General features: G+C 43.7%; 2 protein-coding genes across 11 annotated transcripts in view; one reads left to right on the top strand and one right to left on the bottom strand.

Annotated features, from left to right (window-relative positions):
• Positions 1 to 20,848, top strand: part of nhsl1b (NHS-like 1b) — a 94,479-nt gene extending 73,631 nt beyond the window's left edge. For 5 of the 10 annotated variants that reach the window (XM_072361776.1, XM_072361779.1, XM_072361782.1 and 2 more), the window contains exons 2-9: positions 1,296 to 1,448; positions 4,864 to 4,991; positions 7,006 to 7,210; positions 9,376 to 9,507; positions 11,103 to 14,417; positions 15,472 to 15,604; positions 17,430 to 17,468; positions 18,893 to 20,848. In XM_072361776.1, coding sequence (XP_072217877.1) covers positions 1,296 to 1,448; positions 4,864 to 4,991; positions 7,006 to 7,210; positions 9,376 to 9,507; positions 11,103 to 14,417; positions 15,472 to 15,604; positions 17,430 to 17,468; positions 18,893 to 19,568 — 4,781 coding nt within the window. In that variant the 3' untranslated portion in view covers positions 19,569 to 20,848. Of the gene's footprint in view, positions 1 to 1,295; positions 1,449 to 4,863; positions 4,992 to 7,005; positions 7,211 to 9,375; positions 9,508 to 11,102; positions 14,418 to 15,471; positions 15,605 to 17,429; positions 17,479 to 18,892 lie in introns of all 10 variants that reach the window. The other 5 variants (XM_072361778.1, XM_072361784.1, XM_072361783.1 and 2 more) reach the window with 4 other exon arrangements.
• Positions 20,849 to 23,357: 2,509 nt separating this feature from the next.
• On the bottom strand, positions 23,358 to 26,152 carry hebp2 (heme binding protein 2). Its single transcript, XM_072362506.1, has 5 exons — positions 26,092 to 26,152; positions 25,805 to 25,944; positions 24,998 to 25,136; positions 24,198 to 24,378; positions 23,358 to 24,037 (listed from the first exon to the last, which is right to left on the bottom strand). The coding sequence occupies exons 1-5, from the start codon at positions 26,147 to 26,149 to the stop codon at positions 23,851 to 23,853; spliced, it is 705 nt and encodes a 234-aa protein (XP_072218607.1). The 5' UTR covers positions 26,150 to 26,152; the 3' UTR covers positions 23,358 to 23,850.
• Between the last annotated feature and the right edge of the window lie 121 nt (positions 26,153 to 26,273).

The raw sequence follows: 26,273 nt of genomic DNA, 5'->3' as shown, positions 1-26,273 counted from the left end.
GTTTGTTATGCAACAGATGTGCATGTTTGAAAGTGGGAGGAGCAAAGAAGGAGCTAATAAAAAAAGGTTATAAGGATGGGACACAAAGAAAAGTATTAAAATTTCTCCTCTGCTGACAAAACTGTTCCATTTAAGATTAGGCTGTTGAGACATTCAGGTGCCCGTTGTAAAAATCTATTTTCAGCTGTGATAATACATTAACTACTGTCTTTAACATACTTGTTAGGTGAAAGATGCACTTTCCAAACGGTCAACGTTGAGACGTATTTACATGTAACTGTGTATCAAAGCAGTGACACATTCTTTAACAACCCATTTGCAGATGCTGGCTGCTGCCCTAAACCACTATTTGCTCCATCCTCCCCCGTCACACGCTATGCGTCCTACCACAGCTCATTTGCACCTGCAAAAAGAAAAAAAAAAAAACCCTCCAACAAAAACACTCCCCACACCCTTATTCATTGCCATTATCCGTCCCCCTTCCTCCTGCTTAATCCAGGCTTCTGCCTCTCTCCCAGTTAGATGTTGTGATGGTCATGAAAGGAACAAAAGGATAGTAGTCTTCCCTTAATATTTTTCTGCTGAAATGGAGATAATTTTTCATCCACGATCACCAACTTTGGCCTGGCTTCGTTCACTGGGTGAGCTTAAAAAATTCAATGAAATCTGAGTTAATGACATTTGTCAAAGCAGACTTTTAGTGTATTTTTGAGTGCACGTTAAGAAGTCTAATGTTAATAGTAATCATGCAAAGAAATGAAGTGTAGCTCGTGTGTTAGCAGAGTTAAAATCTTCACGGAAGAAGTTCTTTTCTTGAAGATGAGGTAGCTTTCTCCAGTTGTCTGTTTGAATTTTTGAGCTGGATGTCGACTCGTCAGTTCCCTCCAACTTGTCCTCGTAGGTTTATCCCTCCCCCTCTAACTTGTGTGGCCTGCTGACTCTGTGATGTCTCAGATGAGTGTGATGTTGAAGGTGTGGAGACTGGCACCTTGTTACAAAACACTTCAAACTCCTCCCTTTCCTCTTCTTCTGCACATGTAAACAAACCCTCTGAGGGGGCATTTTCTGACTCACAAATTCGAACAGTTTACTCAGTTAGAATTAGCAAGCTGATACAAGAAATTACTAACACAATCTTTTTTTCCTTGCAACATCTAATTTGTTCCCTAGAGAACTGTTCTTGGCTGGTTTGGCTTGGTATCGATAGTATTTATGGTGCGATATGTCTACTGTGGCCAATAAAACTGCTAGGATAACGCAACATAAAGTTCCTTATCACCGTGTTGTCTCTGCAGCTGTGTCTAACCTGGATGAGGAGAGCAAGTGGACAGTTCACTACACGGCTCCATGGCATCAGCAGGAGAACGTCTTCCTACCAGGCAGCAGGCCGCCCTGCGTAGAGGACCTCCACCGCCAGGCCAAAGTCAACCTCAAGACTGCCCTGCGAGGTAAAGATTACTTTGTAGAAAAGCATTTCAGAGTGTGATGACATGAACAGCATATCAAGAAGACATAACAGTCCTCAACATTTGGAGAAGTCCCTTGCCCTGTTTGTGAATTCAGGGAATCCAGTGCTAGTATTTAGTATTTGGTGATGGTTAAACTAGTACATCTTCTGAAAAAAAAACAAACATTTGACTATTCAAGAAACAGACTCGGATATGTTTCTCCTACTCACTTTTACCTAAATTTTAACAAGAGTGGCAAGACTGCAACTATAATCAGTCTTTATAATTGACTAAAGTACAGTTCAATGTGTTAGTTGTCTGGCATTGATCATAAAATGCCAGAAAAGAGAAAACCATTGAGTTGTTTTTCAAAAGAACAATAGGTACCCAACTTCCTTTTTATAAGACCAATAGTCCAAATATAAAACAGAAGGCTCTTCAGCCTCTGAATGATGCACACATCTAACTACAACATTCTATATGCCACCATATCAGCTAAAACAGAAACTGTTGACAGAGACAATCTTGCCAGATGTCCCATTTCTCATTGCACCAAGGTAAAAGAACCGGAATGTCATGTTTGTCTTCAACATCGTGAAAATGTCCAAAGATAAAATCTGTGTTCCAACAGCGCAAAAGTGTGGGATCATCATCTTCCTGTTCGTCTCGTACGATTAGAGGAAAGGCTTAAACACAAACACGAGGAGTTAAGTTACCGCAGACTGATAACTCCGTATTTAACATTCCCACAATTTTCCCAGAGCAGGAAGTGTGAATACTAGTAAATGCTGACACTAGTTTCGCAGAGAGTTTCTGGTGTATTTTTCACTCAGTTCTCAGATAACAGTGTGAGATACGATAAAACCCGTATTTGTACTCTTGACTGGCCTTGTGTGCCTGTGGATTGCAAAAAAAAAAAGAGTTAATGGGAGAGAATGAGATAAATGGGTAGTAGGTGGTTGTAACACGATGCTGATGGTTTATGAGTCACTTGCTCCGACTGAATTTCCCATTGTTTGACCCCTGCGCTGTTGCTGTTGCATATCACTTCCTGCAATATTGATGTTCTTTGGTACACAAATGCACAAACACCACCTGGGAGGTGGGATTATTTCAGCTCCCCCCCACCCCAACTTGTCACCAATTCCATCCAGCCATCACCACCCAGCCCCAGGGGTCCTACTTGAGACAACTGGTGTTTTGAACGAGAGCACCTGTGCTGTACATTTGAGCCTCACTCTGTTAGAGCTCTTTGTCCACTCCCAGAAGTGTGGGAGACTGATGGTCACTCATCAGTTACAGTTTAGTGGTATCTCTAAATGCATTTATATTAGACAGAAGTCATTTTTAGATTAGTATGGCCTACAGTGGTCTACAATGTGCCGTCCATCTCAGTGGAATCTGATCCAAAGTAAATAATAGTGCTCTTTTACATATCAGCTGCACCTTAAAGGTGAAAAAAGGTGTCCTCTTTACCCACTACTGTCCATCCTCATTGTTCGCACAGACATAAATATGAAGGCATATGTGAAAATAACTATAGAGTTACAGCAACCAAGGGGATCAGGCGATCAAACACGGGTCAGCCCCAGTTTCCTGCACATTAAACCAGCTACAGTATGATACCCAGAGACACTAGGATGAGCGTGGCATGTTGAGTGAGTCTGCTCTGAGCTCTACACTGCCAAGCAATCAATAACCATTCAGATGGCGGCCCACGTCCTCTCTCTGTCCCTTTGACACTCACACGGGTTCCAGTGCGTGTTTGCTGGTGAGGTCTTTCGAGGCTGCTTGTGAGTTCCTGTAAATGTGCCCACTGATCAATGTAATCGTAAAAAAGTTACACAACATGGGAGTGGTTGTGAATACAATGCCAAGACTTAATTATCGGTACAGTGAACAGTGATATTGAGAGATGCATTGAGGGTTTTCATCTGTATTATCATCAGTTTATCATATCTGCCATCAGCTTCACATGAAGACAGAGGTTAATGTTCTCTCTTATGTGTTGCTGCTTATTTTGCTCAAGATGGTCTAGTTTAAGGTTACAAATGGTAAAGACTTTTTCTGTGGTACTATTACTATTGCTTTTACTATTTATGATAAAGTATCTACCAGGTAATTCTTATAGCCACTGGTTTTAGTGTTGGAAACGCAGCGGATCGTGAGAAACGCAACGGAACTCTCAAAGGCATTTTATCATCTCATCTTCCCTGGTCCCCTCCCTCCAATTCTGCCTAGCAACAAGCCACATTCCTCTCATTAAGACTTATTTATTTTAATCAACCTTATCAACGTCAACAGTTCCACTCAGTGTCATCACCCTAATTATCATCATGCTTCCTAATTCCCCTCTTCCACACCACTGCCTCATCAGCCTGTTGTAACATTAGTTTGTGAGCAATCAGGATCCATTAGTTGACAGAATTATACATGCATCAGTGTGTCTCTCCATAGAGATGGGCTGTAATTAGTTGGGGAGATAAATTGAACATAAAAGGGATCAAAAGCAGCATCTTTGAAGCACCAGGGTAATAGTAATGTGAGTGTGCTTTGATACATGTGTATATTTAATCAAAGCAGATTTAGTGACGCACGCCAAGATGGAAAAAAACTGAACTGGAGGTTCTATACATTTGGGTAAATCAGGAAAACCACACAGAAAACAATATCGGCTAAAAGGAAACATGTCGCTGCCACTATATGTTCCATAAAAAGAGAAAATAGGGAAAGTTCAGTCATTAAGCTTACAGGCACCAGGACAGACATGCTCGAATTTCAGATTTTTAATCTTTAAATGCAAAAGAAACTGTCTGAATATTAATTTTCGTCTATGAGACACTAGTAAAACTTGCAGAGACACAGAGAGAAACGATGAGCTAAGTGTCCCTTGAGAGAGGAGGGGGATGGAGAAAAGAAAAGGGACAGTTTTGCCATCTGCGAGCGACAGACTGAAACTGATACCCCCTCTTCTCGCTGCACACAAATTTCTCTTATCACACTTTAGCACACACACATGCCACGTCCCCATCACAGCAGGTGGTGACGAGAAGAGGCGTGAGCAGTGCTTGGCAGAGTCCAAAAGAGACCCCTCTCACATGACTGATAGTAGACACACACACTCAACTTATGGTATGTTCTACGATGCACAGTTGATAAGTAATAAACAGCCTTTTAAGCCGGCTTTTATTTATTTTTGGGTTGGTTGAATATCACAATATCCTCACTGTTCATCTGCAATCTACAAAATGTTCTTTAGAGCTGTATGAACCCCTCTCTTAAGACAAACATGGTCATATTAAAAGACTTTAATGGCAGAAAGGTTTAACGAAGCTGCATCTACTCTGAAAATTACACTCTCATTAGAGAAATCAATGCCACCTGTTTAGGACCCGTTTCTGTCTTTGTTCTCTAGAATGTGACAAACTGAGGAAGGATGGTTTCCGGAGCTCCCAGTACTACTCTCAGGGTCCCACCTTCTCTGACCCCATACAGTCCACCAGCAGCCTGCAAGATGATGAAGATGATGAAAATGATAAGAAGGTATGTATGTGAACAGCGAGCAGAAAAACACAGATGCATATAACTACCTGACAAGCACATTACCGTCCAGGTGGAGCAGTCTTAACATTCTGACTACATACAGGTATCTCTGTCACAGTTATCAATGTACTTGCAAAAATTGACGTATTTGTGATAATTTCTATTAATTAATTCCACCTGTTTGAAAACAGCTTGGTGAAACTGGCAAAATGTCATATTTTCATGTTTTCCACCAGAACTGACAGATTACAGTTTCCATTGCACGCTTGTCATATTTGCCATGTGATATTTATGTTTCGAAAGCCTTAAAGGCAAAGTGTGTGAGCGCCTGTGTTTTCGGACAATTAAATTGTTCATTGCAATTATTTGTATGATAAATGATTGTCTCCTAAAATGTGAAGGAAATGGTGTCCATCTGCCCTCTAGTGGTTGGAAATGAAAACGTTACATTTTGGCACAGGATCAGTCCACTTTATTCAACCAAGTTGTTACACGTTCTCTGTTGACATCGGGCTTATTAATTACGTGGATTTTATTTTTTTGTCTGAGATTCTCGCTGATCATTCTTTTTCAAACGGGGATGACTATACAGAGAGAAACGCTCTTTTCCTTCACGCTTTGCTGTTTATCAGAATAGTACATTTACAGACAGAGGTACAGAAAAACTGTATATTTACTGCTCTTTTTATCTAACAGACCATTAGTCTGAGGTGTAAAAAGTTTAAGGGTAAGACCTGTCTCTTCCACTCGTCACACAGTGTCACATAAGGGGTCCTGGAAGGGTCAATCGGTTGCACTGTTGTTATTGGGGTCTCCAATGAGCTTTGTGATTCTAGATGCCCATTTATGCCTGCTCTGACCCTTGACCTTCATACTGCACCGTTACTGTTCTGAACCGTCACCTACTATTTATTTCTATATCTGCATACTAACCTCCTCTCCACTCCCCCGGTTTTTCCCTCTCTGCTCTGCCGTCTTGTCCTCTCCTCAGTTTTTTGTCCCCCTTCGACTCTCTTTCGTCACTTCTCGCTGTCCTGATGCTGTTGAGCTCAACTGTTACTGACAGCAATTTCAAAAGGAGTGACTGGGCTCCTGGTTGAGCCACAGTAATTCGAATAACAGTCCATGTTTGGCACCAAATTATTGCTGCTATTCTTTCTTTACACTGACCCTCCACTCCCCCCCCCCCCCCCCCCCCCATCTATCTTTGCATTTCTGTAAATGCACTACGGCCCTCTTTCCTGGTAATTCTGATGGATTTGTCTGGATAAAAAATACTGGACACAAGGAATAACTGTTGGCATTTGCTAGTAATTCTGGACAACTATTATCCACAAATGTGTTTTACCAACTATCATTTTGGTGAGAGTCTAAAAATAAAGGCTGAAGATCATCAGGTAATGGATTATTTACTTTCAGGATTATACAAGAACATTTAAGAACTTATATAAGCACCAATGGCTCGGTCTCAAGTCTGGAGGCAGCAGTGAAACACCACTGTCTGTTGCTCTCTCCTATATCACAATTGAGGACTGAGTGCGTCAGAACAGTTTAATGCATGAGTGGTTCTCGGTCTCTCTCCTCCCTGTTCCACCAGAGCTTTTATTCTTCCATCTTCAACCGCTCGGTCAGCTCACTCAATTGGCGTTTGTGTGACTGTTTGGATCATGAAACATGTTTATAGCATCACAAGCATCGAAAGGTCACAGCAGTGTGATATATTGAAGTATCCCTCTGTATATCCTGAACAGTCAGTCAGTTATGGTTATGGACATGGTTTTGTTTGAGTTCTATTTTATTTGTGTGTGCTCTAACCTGAATAAATATTTTTTTTGTTACTTAACTTTCATCACTTACCTGTCACCTGTGTATCACATCACACTCTCCTCTTTCTATTTTGTCTGTTTCATCTCCTCTCCCCTCCACCCTGTCTGTTTTCCTCTTTTGGACTTCATGGTTTTTTTTTTTTTGGTTTGTTTTCACCACATTAAATCATTTTCCTTTGCTTTTCTAGTCCACAGCTTCATCAGTGGAGGATGACAAATCTCAGCTCTCCGTGAGGTCCCAGACACCACAGGGAGGAGGTGAGGAAGGGGAGATGTCAGAAGTTGATGGACAGGTGGTATGGAACAAGATGGCAGGCCTCCCCACCCCGGAGGAGAAGATGAGGCTGGCAGCTAAGGCCGTGCCAACAGATATCGTTGCCATCAACGTCACAGGTATGTCACACCTACAGACAACTTCTTTCCACCACTAGAGAGTCCCGATTCGATAGTATCTGAGAACAAATGTCCCCGCTCCTTTAGTCCCACTTTGAGGAGTTCAGTGTGGCCTCATTCAACCTCCGTCTGTTCTTTCTTACTAACCTCTCATTAGACAGTCACACTCTTAAAGGAATTTTCTGACATTCCTTCTTATCAGGTTTTATACAAGGATAGTATTTGAGTGGAAATCATCCAAACTTAGTTTGAATCATGTCAGATTTTTGTTCTTTAATCAATGCTCTGAAGCTAATTGGACACAGGCTAAATAACCACAGTCGTAAGTCATGTACAGGGAAAAAGTCAGTCATGAATATCTACCACCTCTCTGCTACCATCTCCCTGACCTTCACCTTCCTTTACGCATGTGTGAGCGAGCATTTGTGTGTTAAAATTGTCTGACAGCTTATCCAGGGGTCAAGGCTTCTCACTGACTTTATGTCAGATCAGCGACCGGTTGACAGATGAACACGCGTGCACAGCAAAACGTGTCGATCCAATTCCCTTGTTAGTATGCCTGTTTTCACTGCTTTCCAGTGTTCATGAGCCACATGCACACATAGATATAACATCTTATCCTGCAAGGTATGGTGCTTGAAATATTGAATGCCAGCTCACCATAAGATTCAGTCATGAATTCATTTTGGAATGAGACCAATGTTGCCAAGAGTCCATTAATCCCTGTTCACTATCGACACTTTAGGCTTGTGTCGAGGCAACTTTAACTGCACTCTCCTCATCCTTTGGACAGTGAGTGCTTAATGTGGCCCCACTTCACACAAGAAGCATTAACTCCATTTGCTGTCATTGTAAGTTACTCATCGAGCATGTAAAAAGAAAGAAAACAAGCAGACAGAGAGAGGAAAGTGGGGACTTTCTGTCGCTTTTAGCGGGAGTGTGATGGGCACTATCTGCATCATATCAATTTCTGCTTCCCTGATGCCTGCGGCCTATCATCAGTGAGCCAGATAGCTCAAGGAGGAGCAGTTTTTTAGTGAGATGAAACATTTTCCTGCAGGCAAAGAAGAGTACGAGAGGGGCATTGAGTAGCATGAAATACTGTTTTTGTGTGTTACCTCATACTGTACATGTCCTATGCATGTGTGTACCAAGAGCATGCAAATGTTGAATATTAACTTAAACCCCCAGCCAAAAATGACGAATGATTTATAACCTTTATTACAATTTTCTATTCACAAAAAACTTCTGAGCTTGGCTCTTCACATGAAAAATGGCCGATGAAATGATTGGTTTTATGAACTTTGGCTGGTGGTTGGAAAAAAATTAAAGGTGCAGTTAAAGCAAATCACATGAAGCATTTTCTCTCTCACCTCTAATTGTTGAGCAATGCAAATGTTTGTCGTGTTCACTCGAGTGTAGATATAAATTTTTAAAAGATTCTTCTTTGTTGAACTCCAAGTGTTAAAACATTTAACTGCAGTTCTAGAAAGATGACCATGCAGAGATCACTGTCAGCAGGTTTTAGTAGAAATGCTGCAAGACTTTTTAAACCCTTTAGATATAACAAACTTTTTAATATATTTAGCTATTGGAGTGTTTGAACTCATATAGCTCCTCACTGTATAGTATTTGTCAACAATAGTTTGCCTTTATGGGTGTCCAACATTTATGAATGAATACATAGATAAATGTTACTTTAATTTCTCAATCCCATTATACTCTGTTACATACCTGCTATTTAAATGTTTGCTGGTAATAAATGCAATGCAATAAATTACATGGATTTGAATTTAAGTGCTAAGAAACCGATATATTTTTAGCGGTTGATATTAGTTGCTTTCCGATGTGTTCATACAGTACAGAAATGCAAAACCAGGTTTTTCTTTTAATCTCCTGTGAGGCAGTGATGTCAAAGTTTTCATTACGTGTTTGTACCTGTTTAGACGCTTCTCAAAACTCTGCACTACAAGAGAGAGGTGAGAAAATGTTTTCATGTGATACGGTTGAACTGACCCATATGCTCCCTGCCGTGTTGTTGCATGTTCAGCTAAAAAAAAAAAAAAAAACCCTCTGCATGTTAATGAGTTTGTTCCTTTCCGACTAACCGACTGCCGTTTGCCTGTGTGTCTGCCTGCCTATGCTCTCAACCTCCCGGCCACCAGGGGCAGTGTTTGACCGCCAGGCAAGCATCCGGCGCTCCCTCATTAACACTGACACCGTGTCCCGTCGGCCCAAGAAGGTCAAACGCAGAAAGACTATATCAGGGCTGCCTGACAACATCAACCTGGAGCTAGGTATGATCACTGCGGAGCTATACGTCGCCCTCTACTGTCCACAGACCTGTACCATCACTCTGCATGAGCACCTCTCATTCTGTCATTTCTTCCAACCTGGTTTTCTGTTGATGTGTAATTTTATCCAACACAGCTGCACACAATGTTAAGCCATATTGGGAGGGAGAACCATGACTCATGCAAGTTCACTGTTGGATCAAGGCGCTGCAGATGTTCAGCACAGTTTCAGTTCTACTATATTTTATATATATTTGTTCTCCACCCAGTTGAACTTAATCTACTACCAAGAAACAGTTATTAAAGATCTTTCCAATTGCTTTGGGGCTTTCGTATGCAGACTGTTAGATGCAGGTTCACACACGCACACACATATATATATATATATATATATATAATATTATATAATAATCATCTGGGTCAACTTTTTGTACTTCTTTTTTTGTGATTTGTGTGTGTGTGCGTGCCTTAATCTTGAGACTGATGATATGAGCATATGATCCTCAACTGTCAGAACAGTATATAAAAATTCAGAGCAACCTAACTTTATTTACTCTGCAGAGTCGGGTGTTCAATGAAAACTAAGCTCAATAAGCTGACTGTGCTCTGACAGCGCAGCATGAGTAATGTTTATTTACATGTCACCGAGCTGTCAGATGGGAGCAGCATTTCGGGAGAACGTCATTTCTCCGTGCCAGCACCAAGATCACCACGGCTGATAAGAAAAGAGCTTTAAAGTCTGGTTCGTGCCCTGTAGACTACAGTGCCTGAATGTCATGATTGCTGGACTGGGGTAATTGTCCCTACGATTCATCCCTCCCTCTTCTTGCACTGGAGCTGCCTGCAAAGTAGACCTGCAGCTTAATCTATCGCAGCAGCAGCAGCAGCTAAGCTGTCAGTCTAGCTTTTAGCAAAGGAAGAGGAGGGTGTATGTGTGCTTTAAAGATGGAGGGATGAGAAAGGAAAGGATCCAAGAGTGTGTATGTTTTGGAATACGGGCATCAACAGGAGAGCCATCACAATTGAGACACATTAGACATCCTCTCTCGTTTTACTCATCCTTCAAATTGTTTATCAGCTGGTAGGATCAGTATGTGTGTGTTTGAGATATCTGCACTTCTGTGTGTTCTTTCGCCTGCATATGGTGCATGTTTTTGTTGTTTGTGATTGTGCTTGAGCATGTCAGCATTATGTATGTATGCTCATGCGTCTTTGTAGATGCATGTATCCAAGTCATTTTTGCCACCAAGTGCTTCACCAGCTGCCTGTTCTGGACCCCAAGAGTCTAATTTGCTTCTCTGTCAGAATGAGCAAAAGCCAGAGTTGGAGGGGAAGCATAGTCGAGTCTGTTTCTCTTCTCTCTGTCTCCCCTCATATCATTTCCTCCTTAATGAAGAAGACCAGAGGTAATTAACGCATGTGACAGGGTTACACTGAATCAAATTGATAAGCTTTCCAGTGACCAGTTTATGACGGCACAGCAGAAGGCTTGGTGGAGGAAGAAGTTATCAAGAGGAAGATAAGGTGTAGTGGAGCAAAAGGGGAAAAGATGTTACACATTTATGTTTATCTTATTTTCTCTGTTTCTTTTACAACAGCAAAAGGAAAAGGCGGAGAGCTTCGGCCGCATTCCATGTTCATTCCGGGACAGTACTCCACTTTAGGCCGAGTTGGGAGTGTCAACTCAACACTCCGACGTTCGGAGACGAGAGACTCGAGCTGCCAGACAGAGGAAGTGAAGGTTGTACCCCCGTCCATGAGGAGAATTCGGGCACAGAGAGGACAGGGAATTGCTGCTCAGATGGCTGGCATATCCGCTTCCTCCTCAACAGGAAGTATCTCCATATCCAGCAGTGACAGCTCTGGGATCTTGATTCTGCCACATCAATTTAACGGAGACCCTTCGCGTTTTCACAGTCTACCCCGACAGGGTGCCAGGGTGTCTCTCAGTGCTGATCCCATCTATAGCAGCACGCCCATTAGGTCAGACGATCAGGCTCAGAGGCAGATTGGAAAGCTACAGGTTGACGATACAGCGGTACACATGAGAAACGCCCCAAGGACGACGAGCACCTTGCCCAGGCCCAAGTCTCAGGAGGTGAGGCGGACACAGTCCAGTGAGTGGGGTGGTGGTCCAGCCTGTGTGGTATCCCCTCACGCTGCCTATTCCACCTCTTATATTCCTAATGCCACCCTGTCTAGCTCTGCTGAGGTCATTACCCTGAACATGTCAGGTCAGATACCCCAATCGGTAGTTTCTGCTTATACCACAGCTCGACCACTCAGTCATGCTTCCTCCACCAACACTGACCCCCTGACCTCCAGTCCCACAGCCTTTACCCACAGTTCCACCTGTCCAGCTTTGGCCACTTCTACCCCTACACACACACTGCATGAGGGTGTTTTGATAATTACAGGGTCTGCAAGTGAATCGGGTCACTCAGATGGCAGCACCCACAGCCACAGCACTTTGGCCCCCACTCCACCATCCTGTCTACCAGAGGAACAGTGGATATATGACACGCCAGAAAATGTGGTGGCTCAGCATCGCAGTCTGACCTCAAGCTGCTCCACTCCCATCAACCAGATGTATAGCAGCCTGGACCTCTCCTCCAGGACCACAACTGATTCAAGCTCCCTCTACTCACAGGATAACGATGGATACTACACCTCTATGCACCTGGATTCAGGGCTGCGCTCTCGAAGTCATGGCAGTGGGCATGGGGCAGCAGCTGGACGGGCCACCAGACACAGCATGTACGAGTGCCGTGAAATGGCCAGTCAGGAAGACTCTGGAAGCCTGTACAGTGACCGCTCTCTGTCCCGCAGCATCTCCCTTCGGAAGTCTAAGAAGCCTCCGCCACCCCCAGCTCGTACCGATTCTCTTAGACGCAAGCCTGGGTTGAAAAAGCCTCTTGGAGGTGTTAATGCCTTCAGTGGTGCTAATGAGCCGAACAGCACCTTGCTCAATGAAACCCTCATCGCTAGCTTGCAGCAGAGCCTACATCTGGGACTGAGAGGAGGGAAGGGAAAGGGTGCCACACCGTCTTCACCTTCTCATAGTCCGAGCAGCGACTATGAAGACCCTTGGATGCTACGGCCACGGAGTCAGAGTAGCATCAGTGCAGGTAGCTCTGCAGCATCGCTAGCGGCAAACATGAACTGTGGCGGTGTGTCTAATGTGTACTCGTTATGTCAAGTCACACCTGCCCACAGTGACACCAGCAGCTTACGTTCTGACTATGCAGAGTCCTGGGGATACTACATGGACTACCCTCGTAACCATGGAGACCAGAGGGTGCCGACCCCTCCGGCGCAAACCGCAGATAACGTGTCAGCTGGTGTTCATCCTGGAGTCTTACAGAATGGAGGAGATATTCACAACAATAGTCAGGCCCCTGGGGCTCCAGGCCAGGAGAGAGGGGTGTCAGTAAAGCCCAAACCTTCCAACTCCTCACCAGACAGGGTGCATAGACTCACCTCCCCATCAAGTGGCTACTCCAGCCAGTCCAACACCCCCACAGCTGGAACTCCTGTGCCTGCCTTCATCAGGTCCATGTCTCCCTCGGGCGGTCGACCCAAACCCAAAGTGCCGGAGAGGAAGTCATCTCTCCTCTCTTCAGTTTCCATCTCCTCCTCCTCTACCTCCCTTTCCTCCAACACTTCGGATTCACTTAAGAGCTCTGGTGCTCCTCCTCCACCACCACCTGCACCCCTGCCACTCTCCTCCTCTGCTCCCAACACCCCTCTCAACCCACCACCACCCTTCCCTCCCCCTTTACCACCAACTTCTACTGCAGCTTCCTCCTCTCCTCCTCCCTCTCCGGGTACTTCTCTGAGCCCCCTCCCTGCTTGTTCCACTTCCCCAGAATTCCCTCCTCCTCCATCCCCTGACATGCTAATCCACCACAGTTTGTCTTTCAATGGGAGCTTCAGTCCACCCCCTCCGCCTCCTCCACCTGTCCCCTCTATAGGGCCCCCTCCACCTCCTCCACCTCCTCCACTGCCTGCTTTTGCCCTAACTTCCTCAACCCCATATGTTAAGAAGACAGCAAAGGATGCTCCTAAACCAGCTCCTTCCAACAGCCCTACAAAGTCACCTAAGCCCCTGATCACCCCATTTGCACTGCAGAGTGTCCAGCTCCGTTCAGTCAAATTGCCAGAGAAGGAGGTGAATGGTAAATCAGACCACATCAAAGCTCAGGAAACTGGTATGGACCTCCTTTGGGGTCTAAAGCCTCAGTCCCAGAATTCATCTCTCATTCAAGATCATTCCACTGTGAACAGTTGTCCAGAAGACGATTTGCGTCAGTCCTCACCATCTCCTGTGACAAAGCTCTTAGAAGACTTGTCATTAGACTGCATTATCGGAGATCTAACACCAGATAGTGCTGTAAGTAATGGAAAAGCTGAGGATCTGAGTTATGGTCTTTTAAATGGGAAAGAAAATGAGGAAGGGCCAGCTTTGCCCAGTCCCCCACAAAGCTGTGAAAGCTCTCCCATCAAACAGAAGCCCCCAGCAGTCTCCAAGAAACCCAAGCTTTTGCTTTTCCCGCCATTTAACCCCCAGCCAATCGACGAACAAGTTCCATCTCAGCATGAGGATACAACCAGTCTGTCCCAAATAGAAGACCAAGTAGATGCACTGCAAAGACAGATAAAAGAGAACGTAAACGAGAAGAAAAATGAGCAACAAGAGGAGGAGACCTCAGAGAGCTCAGAGCCATTAACAGAAAGCAGTGAGACATCAGCTGAAATCCAGGACGAGTCCATTATTTCCATTTCTGATAACTACAAATCAGATTTTGACTATGAAGCTTACACGAATGGAGAGGCGCATGAAGAGGAAGAGGTGGAGGGAGATGGAACAAGCAGCACCACTGAGTCCATCAGCTCCAAGGAGGACGACACAAGTAAGTCTAAATTATTTTTTTTATTTTCTGACTTTGAAGGGTACAGACTTAAATGGAGATCACTTTTTTTAAAATGCCGTCAGTCAATATCTTTATTTTCTTATTAGTTAAGCCATTACTATAAGCTTATTTGGTTAGAAGCAGGGATGGAGCCTGCTATTTATGTGGCCAGTTTCTCGGGCAGCTGTGAAATTAATTTTTTCCTCCAAAGCAAAGAAACCAAACTTGATGCAAGGAGCTTTTAAGGATTTGAAAACTGTGAAACCAGAGCAGTGGAGGCAGCTTATCACTGGGACAGTAGTGCTGCAGCCACAAGAAATCCTCCTCTCTTACTCTCCTCTACCCATGGTTGTGGATTTTATATGCAGAGTGCTTTCGTGGACACTGTCCCTTCATTCTGTCCTACATTGCTCATTTCCCCTCCCTCCGACACTCTTCAGCCTCCACTTTTTGCTAGGCTCTTCATCATCATCCATCCTTCTGTTCAAATATCCATTTTTATCGCCGCTTTTTCTTCTTTTTTTGGGTTAATCTCTCATCCTCAGTCTTCCCAACTCTGCCTCTTTCCTTCTGTCCTGCTCTTTCTCCATCCAATCTTCTCTCTCTGAGGGTGAGGGAGGGGGCATATGTCCCAGGGGAGATGTTTGTTTTTTTTTTCCTTTTTTGTGGTGGGAGGGAGATGGGGGAGGGGCTCCATCATATCGGAGGGGAGGGAGGGGAACTGATCTGGTAAGAGGATGAAGTGGAGGATGGGGCGAGCTTAAAGTGTAGCTGCCTGCAGAGTCTCAGGCAGTTGAAGCTCAAACGTGAGTGCAGAGGTTGAGAGGAGGAGGAGAAAAGGAGTTCAACCAGAGAAGAGAGTAGAGGAGATCTGTAAGCAGAAAGGGAATGTAAAAAGGACAGTCCAGCACCTCCTCGGGTGCACTTCAGATCTCATAGGCAGCCAGGTTAATGCGACAGGATGAATACACGAGTGTCTTCAGCCTAAAGTGTATGTGTTAGTTTGACTTTCTAGCAACTGTGCGGATGTAAATAGTTTGTCAATCTGTCTCAGGTGAGGTTTTTGAATCAAATACGGCTGAACTGACTCCGGCCCCGTCTGCCAGCGGGGCATCCAAGAAGAACATGGTGACCCCGACTTCTGCACGGCCCCGAACCACTGAGGACCTCTTCGCTGCCATTCACAGGTACTAGATGCGCACCTCTGTTTTCTGTCTCATGTCACTCGTTTGAGTACAACTACATTCTCCGACTCCAGCTATTGATTTGAAATGTATTCTTCTGGGCTAGGCCCACTCTGTCATTGTGTTTTATTTGTTTATCCCACCCCACTCTCTCTCTTTCTCTGTCAAAATCTAATTTCCCCTTTCTCACCCTCCTCATAAACCCTGTCAGCCTGAACTCTGTTCCTTCCCTCTGTCAGCTCTGTTAACCCATGATTTCTCTTCCTCCATCTCCATTCCCCCCTCCTCCTCCTCCTCTCTGCTCTGCACCCCTCAGTCATAACTTTACCCAGCGCTGTCCCATATGGAAGCAAACACATTTATCACATCTCTGAAGTCTCTCTGCTGCTGGCCAGGGAAGGGATAGGCAGCAACAACTCAGAAAGTGGAACGAGTTGTTATCATACATTTGTCGAGGCATTACGCGTCTGTCATTCTCAGCAGGAGAAAAAAGGCTGTTGAATCATTTATTATTTAACTACTCAACACCCTCTGGTCCTGATCTAGGTTAGCGGCCACTGGAGATGTTCTCATCTGGTGTCTCTCGGTTTTCTGCTTCTCCCTCCTGTACTTACTGCTCTCCCGCTCCACGTTCTCTGACATATTGCATGCGTGCTGCAACGCTGTGAACAGAGAACGCATAAATTTCTCATGCAGCCCAACAGTTTGTGTTTCACGGTCACGTGCACAAGCAGTCCGAGTTCTCATGAGCATCGCAGGATTTCATTTTACGGGATCTCTGCCTGGAACAGGTTTTCAGTGTATTTTTGTTGCCCACGTCACGTGTGCAAGTATGATTTATGGTGCGGTCTAATTAGATGTGAAGATTGTGTACTCCTTGCTGGCAGTGGTCCCCCTCCATAGAATCTCGGCAGTATGGAGAATGATTTTAAAGATTTGGAACGTGATGATGGATTCCCGGCGGGGCTGTTGACATGAAAGAAATCTACGCATGTAAAGAGGAGGAGAGTGTGATCTTGCATAATAAGCACATGGTGAGATTTGATCTACAATAAGTGGAACACTGAAATCATATCTGGCATTAAATTTAAATGCACTTCATGGAATTTTATTATTTTTTTTTTTTTAAAGTATCAAAACCCTGAGAAGCATCAAAGGCATCTAATTCACTCCTTTTATTTTTTGCCTCCATATCCCCCGTCTCCCCTCTTTCCCTGGGTTAACAAACTGGTGAAAAGCTTGAATGAAAAGCCTTCACAGCTGCAGCAGAAAACACAACTTATCTCGAGGGTGATCCTCCGCAGCAAATGTAATACAGCCAAGAGCAAGAAATCGATCAAGTGTTCCGAGCCGCGTCTCATATTGCAGCCGTGTTCACCTCTGTAACTGAGATTGGTTTTGCTGCCCTTAGTTTTGGTATTTGTGTTTGGCGCAGCGAGCTCGGTGTGGAGTCGTCATGGTTGACTGAATTCAGGTGTGTGACTATATTCACGTGTGTGTGGAAAAAGGTCTTATGTAATTCTAATGTGGCATGGGGGGGTTGCTACTCAATGGAGGTTGAATCTAGGCCACAGACACATTTCAGTCTTAAACAAGAGAGAAAACAATGATGCTCACATAAACTTCTCATGCCCTCCCCAGTTCTTTATTTTTACACAGCTTGTTTGACTCTTGTGGAAGAATTTTTGTCAATCTAACTTGAGGATAATAGATTATTTCTCCTTCACTTGTGTCTTCACCTTGAGCATCAGCCATCCCTTATCTCAGAGTATGTAATGTTTGTGGTTTACTTGCCTTTAATCATGTTTCTCCTCTCTCAAATGCGCAGAGGGGGCGTTCAGTGGGCGGGTGCAACCTGTCTAAAGAGGTGTGAAGTGGCAAGTAGCCCCTTCCCTTTACTTACCAAGCCTTGTTTGCACAATCTCAGTGAGGACATTTACATGCCACTTGAAGAAACTAATTGTTTGAGTCGTACCAAAATAAAACTTTTCAAATGCAGCCATGTGTCCTATCATCCAATCAAAATCAAGCGTCTCGAAACGGGACTAACAGAAACAGATTAATGCAGTTGGGGTTCGAGTCACATGTGCATGTTAATGCTCAACTAGACTCAAATGGAAAAAGTAAAATCTTTTTTGCATCTTTGTGTAGAAGCAGTAAAGCGTAAGTGTACGTTGACAAAGGAAAATGTGTGAATGGGAGCAGTTCTATTGGAACTTCTTTTGTCGGGCGGCTAAACGAGTCAGAAATTGTGACTGAAAATGAGCCCCATTAAGACTTTGTGTCAACTGATGGTTGCTTGCCCCATTTCCAGTCTGCTCTGATAAAATCCTGAATTTTTTTATTTTTTTAATAACCATCTGACAAAATCACCATTCTGGTAACTTAAAAGATTGTGCAGCGAAGAGTGAAAGTTCCGAGCGGCAGAATGTCTTTTGTCAAGTTTTTTTACAGCACTTTACCAACGTGGCAGCATTGGACATACTTCGGTTAATAACTGGACTCCCCTCCCCTGCATGTACACTGGGACAAGAACGGCGGTCCAATTAAATGGTCAATTTGAGCCGTAATTGTAGCTCGACACAACTGTGCATGTAACTGTGCTGACTGATGTTATCTTGGGCTTGGTAGCAATAAAATTCCTCTGTGCAACTCTTGTATATATCACAGATTAATAAGGCTGATTCTCTGCTGGCAGTTAATACTCCCTATGTGACAGCTGCAGCTTTATTGCCGCGCTTTGATGCAGGACTTGCAGAGAGTGCAGGCTGAGATTGATCACCTTACAGGAAGTTGAGTTGTGCTTGTGTGATTAAAATTTTGCTTTAGGTCTTATGCCCCATCTGAGCTTCTCTTGCAGAGTTGCCAGAGTCCATGTCTGAAGCCACGACTAAACACAGAATTCTTTTAAGCCAAACGTTGTAATGCTTCATCTCATTTCTGTTTTGTTTTTTTTCCCCTCTTATTATTTTTTCTGAACTACCACCACTCGGGGCTCCTTATTGTCTGAAGTCTCAAAGATGCAACACAAACATTAACAAAACGGCCTTTTTTTTTTTTTTTTTGGTTCACTTTTATAAAATCCTATGTGAAGAATTATCATTTTGATTTGAGTTATTCAATTTGATGTCCTTGTTTGCTGATATTACGTCTCCCATCTGTTGCTTTTCTTCTTGAAATGTATTATCTTCTTCTGCCCACAGCTTATCTAACACTGCTTGAACTCACTCACGCTGCTGAGTCACTCCAAAGTCGTAATTAAGCTGGTTGTCCACATTTTGCCATCTACAGGTCGAAGCGAAAGGTCCTGGGTCGTAAAGAGTCAGACGAAGAGAAGTCTCGGGCTGGTAGCCATCCGCAGTCGCCACCCTCAACCCCCACCGAGTTGTCTCCGGGGTCAGTGTCATCACTGCCCCGCCAGTCGGGCTCCATCCAGCGAAACCTCCGCAAGTCCTCTACCAGCAGCGACACCTTCAAGGCCCTCCTCCTGAAAAAGGGAAGCCGCTCTGAAACCAGTTTCAGGATGTCTGCCACCGAGATGCTTCGCTCTACTGACCCACGCTTCCAGCGAACGCGCTCTGAGTCGGCGTTAGACTCCCCCGCAACTTCACCCTCCTCACCGACAGCGCCACACAGCCCCTCCGGCTCCCCCGGCCGTTTTAGGAGAGAGACAGATGAGTGGAGCCGCTACGACGCCTTACCTCTGTCCTCTCCGACCTCATCGCCCTACTCGATGAGCGGGACAAAGTACGGGCGCTCTCGCACGCCTCCCTCTGCTGCCAGCAGCAAGTACAACGCTCGCTGCCGAATCCTCAGCAGTCCAATGACGGTGATCTGCGAGCGCGAGGGGGAGTTGGCTGAGAGCGAGTATGGAGACATTGCAGAAAGTCGCTCTGGACCAGCAGTTCAGACTCTCCATGTGCTCAAAGACTCCAATGGCACTTTATCTGAGGAAAGCAGAGGTTAAAAGAGCAAGACTCTCCTTAGATTTGTAGAGTTGAACTTGCACGTCTTAACTAGGCAGGGGGCTGGAAGAGGGGCTGATGGAGGCCCCCCAGACACACCTTCCTGAGCCCAGCCCCCTCGGCGCTGCCTCTGTAGGAGTGGACATGTCGGGTCCTGATGCGAGTTCAGCATTCGCCTCGTCGCAGACCAGGTGGAAAGCGTTCTGAGGTGGAGAACTGGTTCTGCTCCAGTTTTCAAGACTCCCACGATTTCATTCTCCTTCCATTTGGTGATTCACCCTTTTTTGTTAAAAATGATTCTTTAACATTTGGTGTTTTTTAGTTTGTTTTGCTTTCATTTTAAAAAACAAAAATCATCCTTTTAGTTTCTTTGAAGGACAAAGTTATGATGGCAAATTAAGGTGACTTGAAGGAATTGCAAAGTCACAAACTGTTAGCTTCTCTGCCGTGGTGACGCGTGGCTGAAGTAGTTGGAAAGAGTGGAATGTAAAAGAGTGCTTTTCACTCATTCAGGAAATTTCAGTTTCTGCTTTTCACCTGTTGGCTTTGGAAAGTGTTTGAGAGCACCGTGGTCTGCAGACGTCATCATAAAGTGGGAAGATCTTGAGGACGTGGTACATCAGACAGTCAGCTCCACGGTACCACTTCAGCTGCGTTATCACCAGGCTTTTGCTTTCTGCTCGTACGTCAGTGGTTTTGCTTGCGGAGCTGGTGTGTTTAAAGGTCCATTGGAAGTGCGGAGGGCTCAGTGCTGCCACCTAGTGATAGGATCAGAGTGGGCGACACGAAGGCTGAACCCAACGGCAAAATTTACTCAACAACGAGAATTTAAAGTCTGGTTAAAAATCTGTTTTGTTTGTAGATTTTGCACTGTGCATAGGTCTTTTTTGTTGTTGTTTGTGACTTTAAAAGTATGTTTTAAAGATCGTTTTAATTAATGGGTTATGTCATGAGTTGTTATAAACCTATAAATGTAAAGCCAGAAAAGTTTATTTTATTGTCCAGGTCTTTTAGTTTTCATGTGGGTAACCAAAGAGTTAAAAAATTAAACAGAACTGGATGTTAATCTGAAAACAATCCGAGTGTGTGACTGACTGACTGACTTACACCTGCTGCATTTGGTCCATCTGATGTTGCGTTTGCTGAGCTCTACTAGACCTTTTTTTTTCCTTTCTTTTTTTTAAGAACTTGAATGATTTCTTTTAATACTGTTTATTTCTGCTGAGTTGATTCTTTTGCGGTTTTATGATTCTGTTTGTAAATACAAAGGAGTTTTAAGTAACGTGGCTTATTTTCAGCCTCTTTCTTTTAGAGCCCTGTGTTTGCAGAAGGGACTCGTTTCTTTTTATAGACTATTTATTTTTCACATAGCTGGTGTAAGTTTGGTAAACTGCTCGGAGTGGGTGGAGGATAAAAGAAAAAAGGATGGGGTGCATAAGCAGAGAAATCAAAGGGCCATATTTACCAGCTTCACTTCACCAGGCCAATATTATTTTCATGGTGCTCAAAAAAAAATGCAATAATGTCAATATTTATGCTCAAGCCTTCTACTGTCCTTAATCTTGAGTCATGTAAATCCCACTCTGGTGCTGACAGTTGAGTAAATGTGGTCTCTTTAGTCCAAGGTGACAGGCAGGTGGTCAATTACCTGTGACCGAAGTGTACCCCTCTGCCTCCTGCCCCTCCGCGACTCGGCACTGGGTCCAGGCACGTCTCATGATGGGAAGCATCTCAATCCCGGAAAGTGTGACTAGATGAGGGGATAGAAGAAGAAGAAGAAGGGAGAGTGGAGCTCAAGGCAAGCTCCTAACGCTCTTGTGGAAGTATGTGTAATAAAAATAAGGTGATATTTAAAGAGCGCGTCTCAGTGTGTGATTCACGGCCATCTGCCTGCCTAACACCCCAAATCATAGCCTCATTATCACTGTCGCCATGGCACCCACATTTGTCTGTCACCTGGAAAGCTCCAGAGGCCATCTTTAACCCCTCCCCCTCCTTTTGGGTCATCAGTTATGTCTCCTTCAGGACATCCTATTAGGACTTGGACTGAATTACAGCCTTTGGCCACTAATATCCCCTCCAAAGCACCACTGAACCATCCTGACTGCCGCTTCTCAACACTCTCTACAGCTCTGCAGCAACCGCTTAAAATTTACTGTCGCACCATTTCTCAATTGACCAAGAATGAAGACCACCTCCTGGTGTTTTCACCCGACTCAGCAGTCACCGGTCCTTTAACGCTCCATGAAAAACAGCCTCCATCTGGCTGTCAGCTCCTCCCAGCTATAATCACACTATTGACACTTCACTGCTCCTGTGTTCTCTTGTTTTTAAAGTACATCCACGCAGTATCTTTACAAGGCACAACAAATGCAAAAATCAAGTGTATTGACCTGAGTGGAAAAGCCAGAAATAGTGACCACCTGTGTGAGCCTTATCAACAGGTGCTGCTGCAGCTGTCCAGCCATCACCTCAAAAATTGGAAAGAAGAGGCAGCATGGGAGACTGTAACGCAGATGTCTAAAAACTCCCAAAAATATAGATGTAACAACAAGCAAATAAGAACAAACCATTGCATCTGAATGTGTGTGGGGGGGGAATAAGTGCAACTGAAAAGGAATTAATCACACGACCTGTAAATTTGCATTACAAGGTGCCACAGCATGCTGTGCAGTGAGACTTTGCAGTTAAAATTATCTGTATGCAATAACTTTCACACCCTATCCTCCACATCCACTCAGGCTGCAGGGAGTTAGATTAAAATACACGACTGTGGTGTTGAGATTAAAACTGGGAACCTCATTATACATTTCTTGTTTGCAGCAATGTTTGGCCTCACCGAGCACATCCAACTGACTGATGAATGTTGGACGGAGTGCATGCTGTATAGCTGGGAAAGATGTCATTTCTGCTGAGTGTCTGAACATGATATTGGGAACAATCCTGCCACAAATAAAATAAATGACTCAGCAGAGAGAGGAGGAGGAGGAGGAGGGGTGATGGGATCAAGGGCGAAGCAAACTGGAGAGAGGATGTCACTTTGGCAAACTTAAGGTCACGTTTCCCATCACCAATCAGGTGACCTAAGTCAAATGAGATGGAGACAATAAATTCTCAGAGTAACCGATCATTTTTTTATTGAATAGTCATACATTTTACTTTCTATATCATCATTCACAGGCAAGTACCATCTCCCGTTATCCCATATGTGCAGTGCTTACATTTCTCTTCAACTACGTTGTGGCATTCCCCTACGACACAGCATTATTAAACTCCTAAATAAAAAGGTACATTAATCTTCACACTCATTAATTCATCGTTTGTTTGAGACAAAAATGATAGATGAGACCTGACAGATGCGATTTACTGTTATAAATCACAAAGGATCTGAAAGCAGATGATTTGTCACAGACTGCTGGACACCTTTAGAAGTAAGAAAAAAAAAAAAACAGCTGTAAACCTTCAAAGTTAAAAGACTGACACTAAACGCTGTCACTGAAATTGATCATTCTGGTCAGACTGCACCTAAAGAGAGCCTTCTCGAACGTATCATTTTAGCCTTCTCAACATTTTGTACAAGATTAATTTTTTATTAATTTAACTCAAGCAGCACGACATTTCATTCTAACAGAACACATGTACACAATCCGTATGAATATTTACTCCCAAAGTATTTCAACGATTACTCATGTTGAGTAAGGCTTTTTCCTGGCACAGACTCATGAAGAATTTATCTGACGATGACGACTCCGTCCCCCGTCTCTTGGTCAGTTCATGGACACCTGAATCAATTTCAGTGACTGCTGTTTAATAAAACACAGCACTGCAGATGGCTGCTACAAGACTGCCGAGAAAGAAAATCTGAACCATTTCCTTCAGCCTGTATTAAGATTTGCGTGTGAATAAAAGTTTATTACATTATCAAAATGACTTTTTTGGTGCACAAAAGCTTACAATTAGTGTAATTTCATCATGTCAATCATTAAAAAAAAAAATTTAAAAATCAATAGGCACTTTTGGTTTTTCTGAAGGCACAGCAAGTGAGAGGAACACGTTGACCACTTGGCTCCACCTGCTGGACATATTGCTTCATTGTGACCCACACTTGTCTGTTAGAGCTTTTGCAATGATGTGTTTGGTCTTGTTGTCAAAGCAAAGAAAAGTACCATTTTCCTTTTAGCGTTAATAGGTTCTGATAAGCCGTGGACTTTATAAAATGATCACATTTGAACACATTTTTTTTTTAGCTGCAGTTGGTCAGTCAGGATGGGACCTTTGGATTCTCTACTGCTCCATTGCTTTCTTGAGGACCCAGACTTCGTTCCTGCGATTGGTCAGTTTGAAGGGGCTGTCATACCCAGCGGTGTAATACGGTTGGTCGACGAATTCGACGCCGTCCCTCTTCAGGCTCTCCAGAAGTTTCTGGAGCTCTTCCCGCCTCGTATTTTCATTGGCAAAACCACCGTATGTCCTGAATTGAAAGGATGAGAGAAGAAGTTGGACCAAAATTTGCAGCCAGGGCATTTACAGACCTAATTCACTCAGTTTTCTTCGTAAAAGCATAAACGTGTCAAGCTTTTATCTGTCTGAAAACCGTTGCCCAATATCAGCCTGATCGGGTTGTCCTCTACCTGACATATGCTGTGAACTCCCTCCTTTCCTCCACAAACACATCCGAGTCACTCGGCGGTGGTGGGGTGGCCTGATGCTCCTCGGGGATGTAGAAGGATATTGTGAACTGAGACTCGCAGGCGGGGCCGGCTCCGGGGACCACACGGCACGTGACGGGTGCCGTCATCTCCACTTTGACCTCTAAAACAAACCCCAGCAACAAATGCGCGCTTAGAAAACAAAGGGCTGACAGCACATAAATAAAAAGAAGGGACGGGTCATGTGACCGGCTTGTGTAAGAGGCTCAGATATCAGATTTTCTGAAACAAACAATCAGTTGCCAGCTGGTGGATCAAAACTTAGGCAAACAATGATACCTGAACAGATGGTGGACATATTAACCACGAGGATTGAACATCGCGTTTATAGATTGCGCTTTCCTTCCACTGCAGACCTCAGTAGTCAACATTACAGACAATATATATTCTCATCAATAATGCCGCTGGGAACTGCTGAGTAAGACAAAGGCAGTGGTGCTGTTACAAACTGCTGAGCAGGAACTAAAGAACACTTTCTCTTGCATTTATTCATCAACTCCTGCACCTTGAACGGAAATGATGCTGTAACATTAACTCACCTGACTGGCTACTTCTAATTAAGTGTCATTTCATTTTAATAGGCCCACAGTTTTTTTTCCCACAAAACAAAAGGCTGAAAAAAATAAATAAATAGGAAATGAAAGAAAATGCATCAGTGGTACAAAATAAAGCGAATCACCTGCTGCTTAAAGGTTGCATGAAGAAATTTGGACAAAACTCACTGTTTTCATTGTTGCCTTGAATGTAGCTAAATAGCCTGCGGAAGCCGGCCTTTGCGGATTCTTCCCACTGCATCCCACTCAGGGTGGTGCTCACCCACTTAGTAGTTTGGTAGGTGCGGATCTCATAATCTTGTCCTTCCTAAACACAGACACACACTCAATATGGCTCCAGCTGACTGTATTTTTATTTATTTTTTTAATCATTATTTCTGACTAATCTATTTTCAAATCCTCAAAAAAGGAGCCAGAAAATGTCTAATACAAAACATATATATTTATAGTACTTAAGACACAGGTATGACTGTGACTGTAAAACTTTTAGGCAAAACATATATTTTCATACAGTCTAAATGGCAAATGTCACAAATTCACATACGGCATACTTTAGATGGTCAACTAGGCAAGAAAAGTAGGATCCAGTTACCATTTTAATCAACTAAATTGTAATGTTCAACAAAGCTAAAACAATCCATTTATGGGTGAATGACATGAGGACTGGTTGTCATGTGATGTTCTGCGGATGGAGCAATAACAAAGGTCACATAAATGTGAGCAGACACCTGTTGAATTAATCGCACAAAGCAAAGAGACACAGAAAACCCAAAATTTGGGTCTGAAAATCTGAAGTAGGCCAGTATCTGGTATTTCTGATAAACCAGTACACAGAATAACTGAGCTCTAATCTAACGCGATGTGAGATCCAACTCTACACTTTGGTGTTTGGTCCCATGATATTTAGCCAAGCAGAGCAGTTCACAGCAGACCAAAGGTCTGCAGTTTTTTACGAGATAACTGGGAAATATTTACCTTTTTCTGCTCTGCTGTAAATTTAGGATTCTGCAGTCCAGTTGAGAACAAAGCTTGTCCGATGGCTTTCAGCATGACTGACGAGCAGCTGGTGAGATTCCTCCAACTATAAAAATATTTTTGAACTTCTGCTGTGGTGTCTGTATCCAAACAGATAGAGAATAAGTTCACGCACAAATGTTACGTCAACGCATCTTACTACTCTAATAATTGTATATTCAGTTCCGGTACTCGGTGAGGGATTCACTCAAATTTTAATAGAAAATAATAAAATCAGACACAATTACCTCGGGATGCGCACGTTAGCTCCTCTGTGACAGGGCGTGTAGCGAGTTTTCGTAACATCGTTTCCGGTCACAAAATGTATGAAATCTGATTGGTTCAGTGACGTAATCTTCAGAATGACTCACCGTGAACACTAAAAAGTTCAATTTCAATCTTTAAATCATTTTTAGTGTATTTTCCCCAA

The sequence above is a fragment of the Leuresthes tenuis genome, unplaced genomic scaffold, assembly GCF_036924035.1.
Source record: "Leuresthes tenuis unplaced genomic scaffold, fLeuTen1.0.hap1 SCAF_13, whole genome shotgun sequence".
NCBI classification, from domain to species: Eukaryota; Metazoa; Chordata; class Actinopteri; order Atheriniformes; family Atherinopsidae; genus Leuresthes; species Leuresthes tenuis.
Note: the sequence above shows the minus strand (reverse complement) of the source record. Positions and strands in the feature narration are given on the sequence as shown.

What these genes read in the sequence shown, in the direction of transcription:
- hebp2 (XM_072362506.1), bottom strand. Translation starts at nt 26,149, where the DNA reads ATGTTACGAAAACTCGCTACACGCCCTGTCACAGAGGAGCTAACGTGC. An exon ending in TCAAGGCAACAATGAAAACA is followed by an intron (nt 24,379 to 24,997) that starts GTGAGTTTTGTC and finishes GGTTTGTTTTAG; the next exon opens with AGGTCAAAGTGGAGATGACG. An exon ending in GAGTTCACAGCATATGTCAG is followed by an intron (nt 24,038 to 24,197) that starts GTAGAGGACAAC and finishes CTTTCAATTCAG; the next exon opens with GACATACGGTGGTTTTGCCA.